The sequence below is a fragment of the Dendrobates tinctorius genome, unplaced genomic scaffold (genome assembly GCF_039654945.1).
Source record: "Dendrobates tinctorius isolate UK_male_01 unplaced genomic scaffold, ASM3965494v1 ptg000030l, whole genome shotgun sequence".
NCBI lineage: Eukaryota > Metazoa > Chordata > Amphibia > Anura > Dendrobatidae > Dendrobates > Dendrobates tinctorius.
The window spans coordinates 65,112,671-65,128,780 of record NW_027361698.1 but is presented as its reverse complement, the minus strand read 5'-3'; the positions used below and the strand labels follow the sequence as shown (position 1 = coordinate 65,128,780).

At 42.9% G+C, this 16,110-nt stretch overlaps 1 protein-coding gene across 1 annotated transcript in view; it reads right to left on the bottom strand.

Annotated features, from left to right (window-relative positions):
- The window catches only part of SCOC (short coiled-coil protein), a 191,428-nt gene extending 179,513 nt beyond the window's left edge, over positions 1-11,915 (bottom strand). The window contains exon 1 of the mRNA XM_073572131.1: positions 11,827-11,915. Coding sequence (XP_073428232.1) covers positions 11,827-11,890 — 64 coding nt within the window. The 5' untranslated portion in view covers positions 11,891-11,915. The remainder of the gene's footprint in view (positions 1-11,826) is intronic.
- Between the last annotated feature and the right edge of the window lie 4,195 nt (positions 11,916-16,110).

Genomic DNA, 16,110 nt, shown 5'->3' with positions numbered 1-16,110 from the left:
CAGGTTGTTTGTGCAGAATGTGATCCGGTTGCATGGGGTACCCCTGAATGTGGTGTCTGATCGAGGTGTGCAGTTTGTGGCTAAGTTTTGGCGTGCTTTCTGCAAAAAATTAGGGATGTCTCTGTCCTTTTCGTCTGCATACCATCCTGAGAGCAATGGTCAGACGGAGTGCACTAACCAGTCCCTGGAACAGATCCTCAGGTGTCTAACCTCTGCTAGACAGAATGACTGGTGCGATGCACTGCCGTTGGCTAAATTTGCCTTCAATAGTCGGGTGAGTCAATCCACGGGTATGACTCCTTTTTTGATCATTTATGGGTTCAGTCCTCATTTTGGTGAGTTTTCTCGTCTGGACTCAGGGTGTCCCGGGGCTGAGGGCTCTGTTCAGCGATTACAGAATACGTGGGCAGAAGTTCAGCAGAGTATATCTAGGTCTCAGGCCATGTATAAGTTTTTCGTGGACAGGAAACGAACACCAGGGCCCACGTTTTAGGTTGGAGACAAGGTTTGGCTCTCCATGCGAAACATTAAGTTGAAGGTTCCTTCAGCCAAGTTGGGGCCCAAATTCATTGACCCATACAAGATTGTGGAAAAAATCAATCCAGTGGCGTATAGGCTGTGCCTTCCACCCTCTTTCAAGATCCCTAACGTCTTCCACAAATCTCTACTGAAACCTTTTGAAGCAGTCTGGGGAGACTCCGAGTCCGCTGCTCCTCCTCCTGTTTTGGTCAAGGGGCAGGTGGAGTACGAGGTTGGTCATATCATAGATTCCAGGTTGGTATGGCGGTCGGTACAGTACCTGGTTCATTGGAAGGGCTATGGACCGGAAGACAGGTCCTGGGTACTGGCCCGGTTGATGCATGCTGATTGCCTGGTGCGGGCTTTCCATGCTAAGTACGCGTGCAAGCCTGGGGTCCAGAGGCCCCCTGTTGAGAGGGAGGTACTTTCATGATCTCAGTGTGGGTTTGACTCGCACACGTGGGGTTAATGTCTGGAACAAGTGCTGACGACTGGCATTTCTGGGGTTAAAGGTTGTGATCCCAGTGCAGGCTTACCTACACACCTAGGGTTATGATTGTGGCCTCTCCCTGGTTCTGGGAGAGGCTTCTTATAGCCTCTGGATGCTCCCATCCCCGTCCGTTATACTTTCGCCCTTGGCATTGTGTGGTGACCCCTGAGTGTGTTTGTGCTGTGTACTGGTTGTTTGATTCTCTGTGTATGACTCGGTCTGTTCTCTGGATATTGCTTTGGATTCTGCTTGGTACCTTCTATGTCTGTTTGGTTTTGACTTCTGCTTGGCCCTGACTATCCGTTCTGTCTCATCCCTGGTACTTTACTGATATCTCTGTGTGTGACCTCCATTTTGCCTGACTCTGAGTATTTCTGTATAGTGTCCTGCCATCTCTGAAAGCAGGATGCTAAGCCCCGCCCCCTTGCAGTCACATGACCGTAGGTCCTGTGACTGCTTGCTAAACTTCAGCGTCCACAGGTCCTGTGTATCTGTACTTTCCGGCTGTACCTGACCCCGGGCCCCCCCTACAGTGCGGGTGAGTCCCTGCTCAGCGGAGGCTGCACGCCGGCGTTGACAGGATCCTAACACTGCTATGATGAGGAGTAGTGGCGGTGCTCCTTGAATGATGAGGAGTGGTGGCGGTGCTCCTTGAATGATGAGGAGTGGTGGCGGTGCTCCTTGAATGATGATGAGTGGTGTCGCTGCTCCTAGAAGGTGAAGTGGTGGCGGTGCTCCGAACAGGAGAATAGGTGGCGGTGGCCCAAGCAGGTTCAGCGGTGGTGGTGCTCCAAGATGGTGCTCCGGTGGTGGTGGTGGGGCTCCAGACAGGAGTAGCACTTGCCATGGTGGTGGCAGGGGTGGAGTGTCCAGCAGAACTCGGCATTGGTGTGGTGTAGTGGTGTCCAGCTTGGCTAGGAATGCAGGTGGCCATGCAGTATTATGCAGCAGAAGTCGGTAGTGAGGTGTAGCGAGTCAGTGGTGGCACTGTTGGAAATTACACCTCTGACTGCTGCACTTACCGATTCTGCTGCATAGCCTGCAAGTAAGCAGTGTTGCAGGCCTGCAACACACTCAGCTGTTGCGCAGGACTAAGGTGTTCCACCATGCCCTGTTCAATTTTACTGAAAAAATGGTGCGCGGGCCTGTTGAGGTCGGCCTCCAGACGGTCAAGGCGCTGGTCGACAGAGTGGAAGCGGTGTTCCATGTGGGTAAAACGGCGTTCCATGAGTGAAAAACCGCTTTCCACTCTGTCTGACAGCGACTTGAGGCTGGCATGAAAGGCCTCGCTCAAGTGCATGAACTGTGGCAAGGCAGGCCTGTCGAGGCCCTCTGCCGCTGGTGGGAAGTGCCCGCATAACCAGTGGCAGAGTCCTGGGACAGGGCAACACCTGATTGACCAGCTTCCTGGTCACCAGCTGTCCGTGTTGCTGACCTACAAGATGCTTCCTGGCTGTCCGATGACTGGGACGGGTCCGAGGTCGATCGATGAAGGACCGCTCCATGGACAGGTTGCAGGGTGCTGCTCCAGGTGCTGTGGAAAGAAAGGAAAAACATTACTATCATGCATTTACAAGAAGCATCAGCTGTGGAATAGAAAAGCACAGATTATTAAAAAAAAAAAAATATATATATATATAATACTTATGCTCTGGTGGCAAGGTGGCAACTCACGATGATAGCGGTACTTTCTTCTGGTCCTTGCCGCTGAACCACTGCGAACCTGTCCCTCAGCACGAACATCAGTGTTGAAGCAGTCCTTCATCGAGCGCCAACATGTGCGGACTTTGTTCACTGTTGAAAAAACAAAGAAAAAACGTTATACAATGACTGATGGCAACATCTGTATCATCACACACACCTGAGTGAACTTGGCAAACATTCAATGGGGCATCACAAGAGAATTCAATAGACAATGCATTCACTGTTGATCCTGAGGACACTGTTGTGTTTCCTGCAAGAATATATCTTGCAAGAAACACACCAGTATCATCAGGAGCAAGAGTGAAAGCATGATCAATACAGTAGTACAATGCACAATGCAGTCACTGTTGATCCTGAGGACACTGTTGTGTTTCCTGCAAGAATATATCTTGCAAGAAACACACCAGTATCATCAGGAACAAGAGTGAAAGCATGATCAATACAGCAGTACAATACACAATATAGTCTGTTGTGAATTCGCTTTCTGGCCTCCCTCTGGTTATTACTGAAGGTAGTGGAGCTGGTCAGATCAACAGAGGGGTTGCGAGTTCTCTTTCTGGGCTCCCTCTGGTGGTTACTGGATGTAATGGAGCTGATCTGATTGACAGAGGCTTGCCACCTGATAATCATGATGACGATTGGAGATCTGGGGTTTCAGACTGGGATTTAAGACAGCCGACTCCCTCTATCCTTGCTGGTGGTTTGCTTCCTGTTCCTCCTGAGGTCTGATTTCTCCAGCTCTGTCCCTGCATGTTCAGCTAAGTGGTTTATTTGCTATTCTGTTTGCATTTGATCTGGTTTTGTCTATCTCTTCTTGGTGCGGGTCAGCCAGCTCCGGCTGGGGCTGTGCTGAATCACCGCCCAACGGGACACGCGCCTGGACCAGGTGGATCAGGTGCTCATTGTCCAAGTAAATGTCTTCATCCCGTTGTGGAACCTAGAAAAAAAAATTATAATCTTGGAAATTTTGGAGAATGAAAAAGATAGAAAAATAGAAATAAAAGAAGCAAGATAGAAGATGAAAAAAAGGACAGAAAAAAAGGAAGAGAAAAAATAAATTAAAAAAGGGACATTGAAAGATTATATACTTACAATCCGTCTCCTCGCCGGGACTTGGCTAGGCTGCTCCCGCAGTTCTGCCTCACTTGCCGAGTCCAATGATGAGGTCTGTAAAGAAAAAAAATTATTACACATTTGTAGAGGCAGCAGCTATACTTACCCAAAGGCAGCAAGATCCTCAGCTCACGCTCTGCTTGGGTCAGTTCTTGCTGGGTTGGAGAATATTCCGATCCAGAAGACATGCTGCAATTTAAACAAAAAAAAAAACATTAGTACGTAATAAATTTGAAAGGACAGGCAGACATTATGTTGAAGAATACTCACATTTTGGCTGATGCAGCTTGTATCCAAAGTTGTGGCTTTTCTTTTTCAAGGCTGTTATCTCTTCCAGGCTGTCTGTAGAGTAAATGGTCTGACCGTGCAAACACCTTTTATCTACACTCCTCCCAAACAATGTTGCTTGTGTGGGGGGTGGTTTAAACCAGTGTCGAGACATTGTTTACTCTAAAATCGTGTGCATGCTAAAAGCGCTGACGAGCGCACGACCATGCGCACGCCAGCGACCCCATAGACTGTAATGTTATTTTTTGTGCATTCCGTGCGCACACGTGCGCATGAGATTTTTTAACAAGGTTGGGCAGAACCAGAAATGCAAAATGTAGCGTCTGGCGTGCTTGGGCGCACACCTGGAAAATGCGCAGTGCACGAAAACGCTGATGAGCACGTGCCATCGCTAGACACTGCACCCACCATTTTAAAGATGGGGACCATTGCGCGTGCGCCCGATAGTGCACGATGCGCTGCGCGATAAAACGCTAGTGTGAAACTAGCCTTAGACACATGTTTATGGTATCAAACCTGCATTGGCTCGAATGACAGCAGTGAGATTTATCAGTACAGCCAATGCTAATTTATGTGAGGCCAATAATCAAAGACAATGCACCAAATTAAACAATAAAGCTCACATGGCATGAAAAATCTGATGCATGACACTATACATGATACTATAGGTGTGGTTATCTATGTTGATATTTTTGAAAAATTCTTGTAGAACATTTCGTAACTTTGTATTTTGGTGTCAGCTGTACTTGATTACCTCGCTAGTGAAACAACTGAAGCTTGCTTTTTATTTCTTCTTGTCTTGACATTTGTGTCACTTTTTATTTACATGTCACTATATCAATGGATCTACCCGTGATGAGAAGTTGTACGAGGCAGTGACCATGCATTCTCGATAATGCTCCATTCAACATAATTGGAGGTTCAGTATAGAAACAGTAAGGCTATGTTCACACATGGCAGTTTTTTCTTGGCGGTTTTAACAGCGCGATTTTGCTGCGAAAACGCAAAAAATAAGCATCCCATGCATTCCTATGGGATTCCGCAATGCTGTGCTAATGCTGCGGTTTTCACCGTGGCGGAATCGCTTTGCGGTAAAAAACGCAGCATGCGCATTAATTTAGCGGAATCGCGGCGATCCCGCACCCATAGGAATGCATTGTTCTGCCTACTTTCCGCATGTGGCTGTGCACACCATGCGAAAAGTAAGCAGAACATTTGCGGATGGTACCCACGGTCCGGAGGAGAGGAGGCTGTCCTCCGGGCTTTGGGTACCATATCCCAGTAAAAAATGGAATTTAAAATAAAAAATATTGTTATTCTCATCTTCCGACGTCCCGCGCAGCCTTCCCGCTTCTCTCCACGCTCCCGGTCCCAGTAATCCTTTGCGAGCGATGACGTCCGTTATCGCGGGATCACGAAGTCTCGTGGTCATTCGCGCGACGTCATCGCGAATGACCGCGAGACGTCGCGATCCCGTGAGAACGGACGTCATCACGGTAATTCTCGCAAAGGATTACTGGGACCGGGAGCATGGAGAGAGGCGGGATGGCTGCGCGGGACGCCGGAAGGTAAGATTAACAATATATATATTTTTTTATTATTTTTTACATCCTATCTTCTACTATTGATGCCGCATAGGCAGCCTCAATAGTAAAAAGTTGGTCACACTCGTCAAACACTAGATCGTTTGGAAAACGCTAGCAATTCTGCAAGCTAATAAAGCTTGCAAAATGCTAGCTTTTTTGCGGGAAAATCGCGGGAATTTAAAATGCGATTTTCCCGCAGAATGGAATTCGGAATTCTCGCGGTAATTTCCGCAAGAGTTCCGCTACGTGTGAACGTAGCCTCAGTGTGAGTAATGATTATTTGCTCTTTATTACTAAAGTTGTTGAACTGTATAATTGTTTCCTACTTGTAGCATATACGGTAGCCTCCAGTTTTATTCATTACTAATGGTTATCTGTTTGTTAACTATAACTAGTCTCTTTAGATCAAGTACTTCAAAAATGTTGATGCTAAATTAAAAATATTATATTATTATTACTTAACTAAGAGATTGTTAAGTTGAATTTTTATATATATATATTTCTTTATATATATATATATATATATATATATACAGTATATATATTTTTTTAAACATTTTTTTCTTTTTTTAACTCCTGTGAGGGGAAATTACATAGTTTCATACTTTTTAAAGAAGCACTCCCATCAGCGTTTTTATCGTCTTAAAGCAGTATATTGCAATAATCATATAATATAGAACTGTGTACTTACAATTGTTCATTTTGCCTTTCTACCCAGCTAATTCTTCTCTTATCCATTAGGTCTATGACATCACGTGATTACAAACATACTAGCTGAATCCTTCTAAGCTCTATGTAGAAATCTCTTTCCCCTGCATGAGTCATCATTATAACTACAATTCTACTTCACTGAAAAGTCCCTGAAAGTGGGAAAGAGCGGAGCAGCTGGGTCAGAAGTTGAAGAGGAGATGGAGATGGGCTGCTCAGGACTTTACAATTCCATACTTCTGCAGTTCTAATGATGTCTCATGCAGGGAAAAGAGACTAGTAGCTAATAGCCCCAAAATAATGATGCATTTTTTTCACAACTCCATATACGGCAATCAGATTAGTTCCTTGGATCAATGCTCCATCACAGAATCTACTTCTCATAATCTGTCATATTACATTTTTCAAGAAAGACATCCAGGCCCTTCTTGAATTTTTGTAGTGAGTCAACCATTTCAACATCATGTGGCATAGAGTTCCATATTCCCACTGCTTATTGTAAAGAATTGAAATCTGTGCTTATGATTAAAGCTTCTTTCCTATAGATGTGGCAGAGGACCCCCCTGTCACCATTGCAGACATAGGGGTAAAAACATCATTAGATAAAGTTCTCTACCGTCCTCTCATATATGTACATTGTAATAATATTGCCCAGAAACCTTCATTTTTTAAAAATGAATATCCCTTTATTTGATAACCTGTTGTTAGAATTGCAGTCCACCCATTCCCTTAATAACCTTGGTCGTTCTTCTCTGCACATGCTCAAGTTCAGCTATGTCCTTCCTATACACCCAAGACCACAACTGTACATCGTTTTCTAAGTGTGGCTACATTAGTGACTCGTATAGAGGCAAAACTATGTTGTCGTCATGGGCATCTTTGCCTATTTCAATGTATCCTGTTATTTTATTTGACTTGGCAGCATCTATCTGGCACTGGTCACAAAAGTTTAGTTTGCCTTCCCCCATACGCTCAAGTTTTTTCAATGACAATTTTACCCAGTGTTTTATTATTTAAACATAATTATACATTTAATTTCCACTGTCCAAGTGCATGACCTTACATTTATTTACATTAAACTTTAATTGCCATTTTGAAGCCCAAGCCCACAGCATACATAAACCATTCTGTAATAATAAATTATCCTCCTCTGTGTTGATTACATTGCAGACTAGAGTATCATCTGTAAATATTGCAATACTACTTTCTATGCCTCCAAAAAGGTACCGTAATTAATAAATATGATAAAAAGAAGGCCCAATACCGACCCATGTGGTACCCTACTGTTAACTGTGAATCAGTCTGAGTGTTTTTCACCACTTTTCTTTTCCTATCAACAAGCTGATTTTATATATCAACCTTTCATGTGGCACCATATCAAAAGTCTTTGAAATGACAACATCCACTGCATTTCCCTTGTCCAGTCTGGAAGTTACATCCTGATAAGTTCCAGTGTGGATCAGGGAAATGCAGTGGAACGTCTTATTTTCTATATTATGTAGTGCAATCGAATTTTATTGCAATACTGTATGTAGTAAAAATTGTGTTTTCTTATGAATCCCAGTTACATGCTGGTTCACATAGAAGCACACTTATGGCAAGCATGGGGGTCTTAAGCAGCCTTCTGGCTGTCATAGCAACCCATCTGCACCCAGTGATCGCTTCGCATGGTGACCAATGGGTGCTTAGAATTGCACACCCCACAGGCCGTGTGCTAAAAATGCCATGGTAACAGATTAACAACAATATTTAACTGTCAACAGCAGAGAGCAGAGCTTGGATCCCACCACTGCTGTTAGAGGAAGATGATAGCTGAATAACACATCCATCATCTGCCAGGAATGGAGCAGGCTTGTCTCCTTAGCCTGTTCCATGTGCCCACTCCTAACAAGTGGAGTATGTGTACATATTGTTAAAAGGCTAAATTCTATGGTGTTATTCACATGTCCACATTTTGTTGTGGATCATGTGTCTGCAAAAATCATGGAGGCATGTCCGTTTTTGATATGGAAAATTACCCACAAAATTCTATCTGTCCATCAGAGACTCTTAAACTAGCTGTGGCAGGGAGGGATAAATAAAGCTTTGCAAACACGAAAGCCCAGTGACCTCAATGAGCAGAAGAGTTGGAGAATATTCCTCCAGAAAGATATTAAAGACTGGAAAAGTCATGAAGAAAACAATTATCATGCTTCAAGTTGTTTCTGTTAAATGTGATTGATTCATAGGGTACACCTAATTTTTCACTAATTGCGTCTGCATTTTGGCTTGGTTTTAGTAAATAAATAATGACAAAGTATAAAATGTTGTTCATTTGAGGTTGTAATTTGTAAGCCGAAGGATGCAGACAGACATCCGTGTGTCACGATCCATGTTGGATTGTGACAGATTTAGCACAGATAACCTTTTTTTCCTTTAAGCCTTTGGCTTAAGGTTAGTTTTGCCCCCGATGGCCGCTGGGGTTATTACACTGTAGTTGCATTAGTTCTGGTTTTGCCCCCGGTGGCCGCTGGGGTTATTGCGCGTAAATTACCAAGCAGGTGTGATTACCCTGGCTCTTGCCTATAAAGGAGTATCAGGTGTTCTCAATCACTGTTGGTGATATTGTTCATTCCCAACCAACCTTGGTGGAGAAAGGAGCTATTGAGAGGAGTTCCTCGCAGCTCAGCCAGAGCTTGGGATTAGCAGCTATTCAGGTGGAAGCTGTATCCGGGTGCCATACTCTGTTGCTTGGAGCAATTGCAGCAGAGCAAAGCTAAGTTGTGTGTTTTCCCTGTTTTGTTGCATTTTCCTTGTGTGTATTAGTACAGCGGTGGGATTAGTATCTGCACCATCCAGTTCACTAGTAAGGGATAGGTGCAGGGCGAGTTAGGGATTAAGGTATCCGGCTCGGCGACAGGTGAAGAGCCTGTATAGGGAACATTAGGAGTGTTCAGGGATACTGCCTCAGGGGAGTGCAGGAGGTCTCCACGTCCCCATTCCCTATTGCAGGGACCCACCGTTGTAACTGTTTCCCCAGTGTTCCCCTTGTTTGTCCTGGTTTTAGTGCCGCCCTTCGGGTCGCGTCACAGAGGACAAGTCACTCCATGACATTGTGTTACTTGTGCGAGGATCTCATCGCAATCCTTGGACTGGACGTCGTCTCTCCTGACCTGAACGTGACAGCACCACAGAAATACATGCTGTCACGCTCAGGTCAGATGAGCCGATGGCCAGTCCGAAGATTGCAATGAGATCCTCGCATGCGTAATACGTCTGTCTGCACCAAAATACTGTTTCTTTAAGCCATTTGTGACATGCGCCATATTAGTACTGCTCTGCGGGAGCTGCATTCACGCAAAGAGCAGTATTAGTACGGTGCACCGATCTCACGGTGAGTACCAAAGCAATCGGGTGCGGGTGTCAGAAGTATGTGATGGTAGTTTGTCGTAGCACCGATGGTGGGCATTTAACCCATCTGATGCCACTGTCAGTAGTGACAGCGGCATAGAGAAGCATCGCACAGGGAGGGGCTCCCTGTGCGCTTCCATCAGGACAACGTGATTCGATCGCATTGTTCTGATGGTCTCCATGGAGACCCCGGCTCCAAGATGGTCGCGGGGTCCTTCGTGGTCCTGCAGGTAACGTGGCTTGTGAGCACCTGCTGAGAGCATTTGCTGGCATGCTCCTTCCTTGCCTGTCAGATCCTGATCGGATGCTCTGTAGTGCAGAATATCAGATCAGCGATCTGAGGTTACATAGTAATGTTACATATTGGGACAATGTAAAAAAAAATTACAAAGTTTAAAAATATTTTTTTTTTAAAAATCCCTAAAGAAAGAGACAAGCTACCATACAGCTCCATCACCAGAAAAATAAAAAAGTTATAGCTGTCAGAATAAAGTGATGCAAAAATAATTATTTTTTCTATAAAATAGTTTTTATTGTGTAAAAGCGCCAAAACATCAAAAAAAGATATAAATGAGGCATCGCTGTAATTATACTGACCCGAAGAATAAAGCTGCCTTAGGCCAGGTTCACATTGCATTTAACCAGCCCGTTCAACAAAATGAAGTTTGAAAATTGCTAAATTCTCATCAAATTTACATTTTTTCACAAATAAACGCAAATTCTATCATATTTTACCGCTATCATAAAGTACAATATGTCACGAGAAAACATTCTCAGAATCACCAGGATCCATTGAAGCATTCCAGAGTTATGGCCTCATAAAGGGACAGTGGTCAGAATTGTAAAAATTGGCCTAGGCAGAAAAGGGAAAGCAGGCTTCAGGGCGAAGGGGTTAAACAGTATGACTGGATCCCACCAATAATCATCTTGCGCTCATTTACATTTAGCCCTTCAGGGTATGTTCACACTATTTTTTCAATGGAAACTCAGGAATCCTGTCACACTCGGGGGTGGGAAAGTCCGGCGGACAGCACAGCACGCACAAACAACAGGAAAGAAAAAGAGAAAAGAAGGCCCTAAAGGTAGGGAGTGGGGGATGGTGAACCTCCTATCACCAACTTGTGCCTATCTCTAAGCCCCCCTAATGCCCTATTCGGATCCTTCCCCCCTGCCGCCATCACATGCCTAGTCCCTAGTTGTCACCTCACTATACCCTGGCCGACAATGGCGCTAGCGTCACCACTGCAGATGTATCTGTGACATGCAGAAATAGTGCTAACTGCTGTTGCTTCAAAAGCATCCAGCAACTAGAGGGGTTAACACAATCATGATATTTCAAAGTCTTCTTACTTGAATGGATTCCACAAGGAATCTGCATTAAAGAAGGGACATGTTACTACTTTTTCACCTCAGCGAGGTTTTCAAATCCTTGTAAAAAAAAAAGTACCTCTATGAACAGCAATGTGGAATTTGCATTTAAACTAAGAAGGATTATTTGAAGCAACCTTTAAAGTGGATTTTGAAGATTTTGAAGTGGATCCTCTTTAATTTCCACAGCAAAAACACCAGTGTGAACATACCCTTATTTGGTGATCTCTAAGGATTAAACATTTTAGCAGCGATCGGTAATATGTCATATTACTATATTAAAATGGTCTATGGAAAGCATATTGAAATACTAAATGTACTGTTCAGAACGGTAATATTTGATAACAGTAGTCTACACATGTTAGACAACATATTATCGGAATCACTATATAGTGTACAATCTACTCAGCAATTTTACTGCTTATCAATTATTTAATATTGCATAGACTGGTAACACAAGATACCAGCAGATCTGCGTTTCCTATGTTCCCATCAAAGTGCATGCACAATATATCTTCTAAGCTGTGAAGAATAGTTTGCACTGAAAATGAAAATGTAAAGTATGTAAGTTGTAACCTGGAAAGTCGCATCAATGCAATTGCACAAATACGCACCTTTTATATAATTCTCTAATTAGTGGACATAAAGAAAACTTCCTACCTGCACTGTCCTCTAAGGAAACATTGATAAACATCTCGACTACGTCTTCTACGTGTGAGTCCATATGTGCTACACTTCATCCAGCTTTGTCTTTTTGTACACTACCTGGCACATGGCATTTTACACTTAGCATGTGACACTATGAGTTAAATCATTAATAACTTTCTGACAAAGGCAGACTGCTTCTCCCCATAGGACGAGCACCTATCGCTAAGCCATACGATCTCTTGGAGCACTTCCTAGGTACAAAGGTTGCAACTAATTATTTCCTTTTGTCACAATATTTGCTGTTTGGAACATTTTTTTTGCTTTCTTTATGCTTCTTCATATGCAGAAGACACAGCCCATAAATGTATAGAATGATTTAGCAAATAATAATTAACTCTATCAAAAATACACACACAACACATAAATGAACCTCAAAATGATTTGTCTGTACCATTTGCAATTCATTATGATCTATGTGAATGACCTATTGCTTGAAAGAGTTACCTGGCCATAAAGGGAACCTGTCATGTCAAAAAATGCTATTCATCTGCACATATGGGGCTAATCTGCAGATTAATCTCATTCTAAAGCTGTCTGGCCCTACACTGATGCGCTGCACTGCAAGCTGTCATGTCCTGCACCATGAGCTGTCATGCACTGCACCGCGAGCTGTCAGTGAGTGCTGGGGCGCTATGTACTGACCAGTAACTGAAGCCCCGCCTCTGTGACTGAAAGTCCAAGGTTGCCAGGAGGAATAAAGTTAATTTCCTGATTAAGCCTACATCTGCAGGTTAATAGCTTTGTTTGACATGACAGGTGCCATTTAAACTTAATTTTTCATGTGTATATTAAATACATATATTTTGGAAACTGTAAGTGGAAATAGAGAGCCTCTAAAGAAATTTGTGACGCTCAGTGGCTACAGACCACGGACGCTCTCTAACAGTCTATTGTTACATATAGTTGTCCTGAGCTTGAACTATAAAAACTATAGCAATTGTTATGAGGCACAGAGGTTGGCACAGTGACCCAACACACTGATGAAATTATGTTAAACGTTGTTGACATCCTTTCTGCAATGTTCATGCCCACTACTCAGTTTCTCAGCTCTCCTGTATCAAGTCTCCACAACAGCATAGCTGTTTCAGCTCTTCTATATCATGTCTCTATTACAACAATTCTGATGTTCCAGATCTTCTACATCAGGGCTCTTCTATAACAACTCTGCTGCTCCAGCTTTGCTACAGGAGGCCTCTTCTACAACCCCTCTGTTTCTGTGCTGCTACATAAAGTGTTCACTATTCCAGTGCCAAAGCTCAGTGTTTAGTGTGCCGTACCTGCCATGTGCTGGCCATTGTTATAATATATACGCAGCAGTAATTTCCCACAATGCCTCTCTCTGTAATTCTTCTACCTTGTTACCTAACATCCTGTTCTTCCTGGGCAGCGCCGTCTTGCCAGAAACCGTGCATCACAGCTCGAGAGAGGATTTTCTGTTACTTGTATCCTTTATTCTTTATCATTGTCCTTTCATCTTGGATAGACATCTTTTCCTCACCATTTCTAAAAATGCATTTAATAACCTACCTAAAAGTTTGTCCACAGCACCTTCCTCCCTGGATTGTCTACATTGAGCTAGTCAAGCTAGAAAAGGGAGAGTAGTGAGTAACCTATCTTCCATTGTTTGTAGACATCAGTGGCAGAATATACAGTCATATGTTAAAGTTTGGGCACCCCTATTAATGTTAACCTTTTTTCTTTATAACAATTTTGGTTTTTGCAACAGCTATTTCAGTTTCATATATCTAATAACTAATGGACTCAGTTATATTTCTGGATTCAAATGAGGTTTATTGTACTAACAGAAAATGTGCAATCTGCATTTTAACAAAATTTGACCGGTGCAAAAGTATGGGCACCTCAACATAAAAGTGACATTAATATTTCGCAGATCCTCCTTTTGCAAAAATAACAACCTCTAGTCGCTTCCTGTAGCTATTAATGAGTTCCTGGATCCTGGATGAAGGTATTTGTGACCATTCCTGTTTACAAAACAATTCCAGTTCAGTTAAGTTTGATGGTCGCCGAGCATGGCCAGCCCGCTTCAAATCATCCCACAGATGTTCAATGATATTCAGGTCTGGGGACTGAGATGGTCATTCTAGAACATTGTAATTGTTCCTCTGCATGAATGCCTGAGTAGATTTGGAGCAGTGTTTTGGATCATTGTCTTGCTGAAATATCCATCCCCTGCGTAACATCAACTTTGTCACTGATTCTTGCACATTATTGTCAAGAATCTGCTGATACTGAGTTGAATCCATGCGACCCTCAACTTTAACAAGATTCGTGGTGCCGGCATTGGCGACACAGCCCCAAAGCATGATGGAACCTCCACCAAATTTTACTGTGGGTAGCAAGTGTTTTTCTTGAAATACTGTGTTTTTTAGCCGCCTCCATGCATAACGCCTTTTTGTATGACCAAACAACTCAATCTTTGTTTCATCAGTCCACAGGACCTTCTTCCAAAATGTAACTGGCTTGTCCAAATGTGCTTTAGCATACCTCAGGCGACTCTGTTTGTGGCGTGCTTGCAGAAACAGCTTTTTTCGCATCACTCTCCCATACAGCTTCTCCTTGTGCAAAGTGCGCTGTATTGTTGACCGATGCACAGTGACACCATCTGCAGCAAGATGATGCTGCAGGTCTTTGGAGGTGGTCTGTGGATTGTCCTTGACTGTTCTCACCATTCTTCTTCTCTGCCTTTCTGATATTTTTCTTGGCCTGCCACTTCTGGGCTTAACAAGAACTGTACCTGTGTTCTTCCATTTCCTTACTATGTTCCTCACAGTGGAAACTGACAGGTTAAATCTCTGAGACAACTTTTTGTATCCTTTCCCTGAAAAGCTATGTTGAATAATCTTTGTTTTCAGATCATTTGAGAGTTGTTTTGAGGAGCCCATGATGCCACTCTTCATAGGAGAATCAAATAGGAGAACTATTTGCAAGTGGCCACCTTAAATACCTTCTCTCATGATTTGATACACCTGGCTATGAAGTTCAAAGCTCAATGAGGTTACAAAACCAATTTAGTGCTTCAGGAAGTCAGTAAAAAGTAGTTAGGAGTGTTCAAATCAAGAAAATTAAAAGGGTGCCCATACTTTTGCACCGGTCAAATTTTGTTTAAATGCAGATTGCACGTTTCTCTGTTAGTACAATAAACCTCATTTGAATCCAGAAATATAACTGAGTCCATCAGTTATTAGATATATGAAACTGAAATAGCTGTTGCAAAAACCAAAATTGTTATAAAGAAAAAAGGTTAACATTAATAGGGGTGCCCAAACTTTTACATATGACTGTATATACGGCACCATCATATTCCACCACGGTTTACAGAAAATATCATCACTGTTGCCATTGTGGTTCTCAATCTAAATTCCTTATCAATATGTCTTTGGAAAATGGAGAAAAATGGAGTACCTTAACAAGATCCACAGAACCCTCATATAAACTCTATGCATAGGTTGTCCTTGTGAGAATTTGACCCCAGGGCTGTAAGCTACAGGTCAGGTGCTTCATCTTAATGGAAGCAACACCCAAGAAAGGAGGACAGTGTCATGCATCTAAGAACCATATATTCACAGACCGAAAAACTCCCTGGTGTGCACTGCACTGAAGCTGGCCAGGATTAAAAGGTAACAGCGTATTCCAGTGATCCCAGCCTGTTTCAAAACAATGCTTACAAGCTCAATAGAAAAATCTTGTAAGTACTGCACATGTTCTATTGTCCAGCAGCAGTGATCAGTCTCCAAGACAGCAAGATTTAAAGAAACAAAAGTATTATGTCAAGAATGGCTGAAAATGTTAACAATTAGTAAATTGCAAAATCACTTGTATTAATAAGCACTATCCAATAATACACATTTATGAAATTGGGAATATTTTTTAATTATGATTTACAGTACTATCCTATAGAAAATGGAAATGGATTAGTTAAATTTGAGCATACATTTGAGCATACAGTGTCTAATATAGGAAAGTTTGACTTCATAGATATTGCCAATAACTTTTTGTTCTCTTAGGGGAGCACTCACTCAAATCTTACGCAGAGATGAATAATCTAGAATCGCAGTGCAGCAGCTGGCCTGTGGCGCTCTGCTTCAAGCCCAACTGTTCCCTCTGGAGGGAAATCCTGGGATGAGGGCCAGATTTGTATATCAAACCCCCAGACAAGCAGTTCACTTTTCAAAGATATGGCTCTGACAATGTGGATAATTTCAAGTATTAAACTGA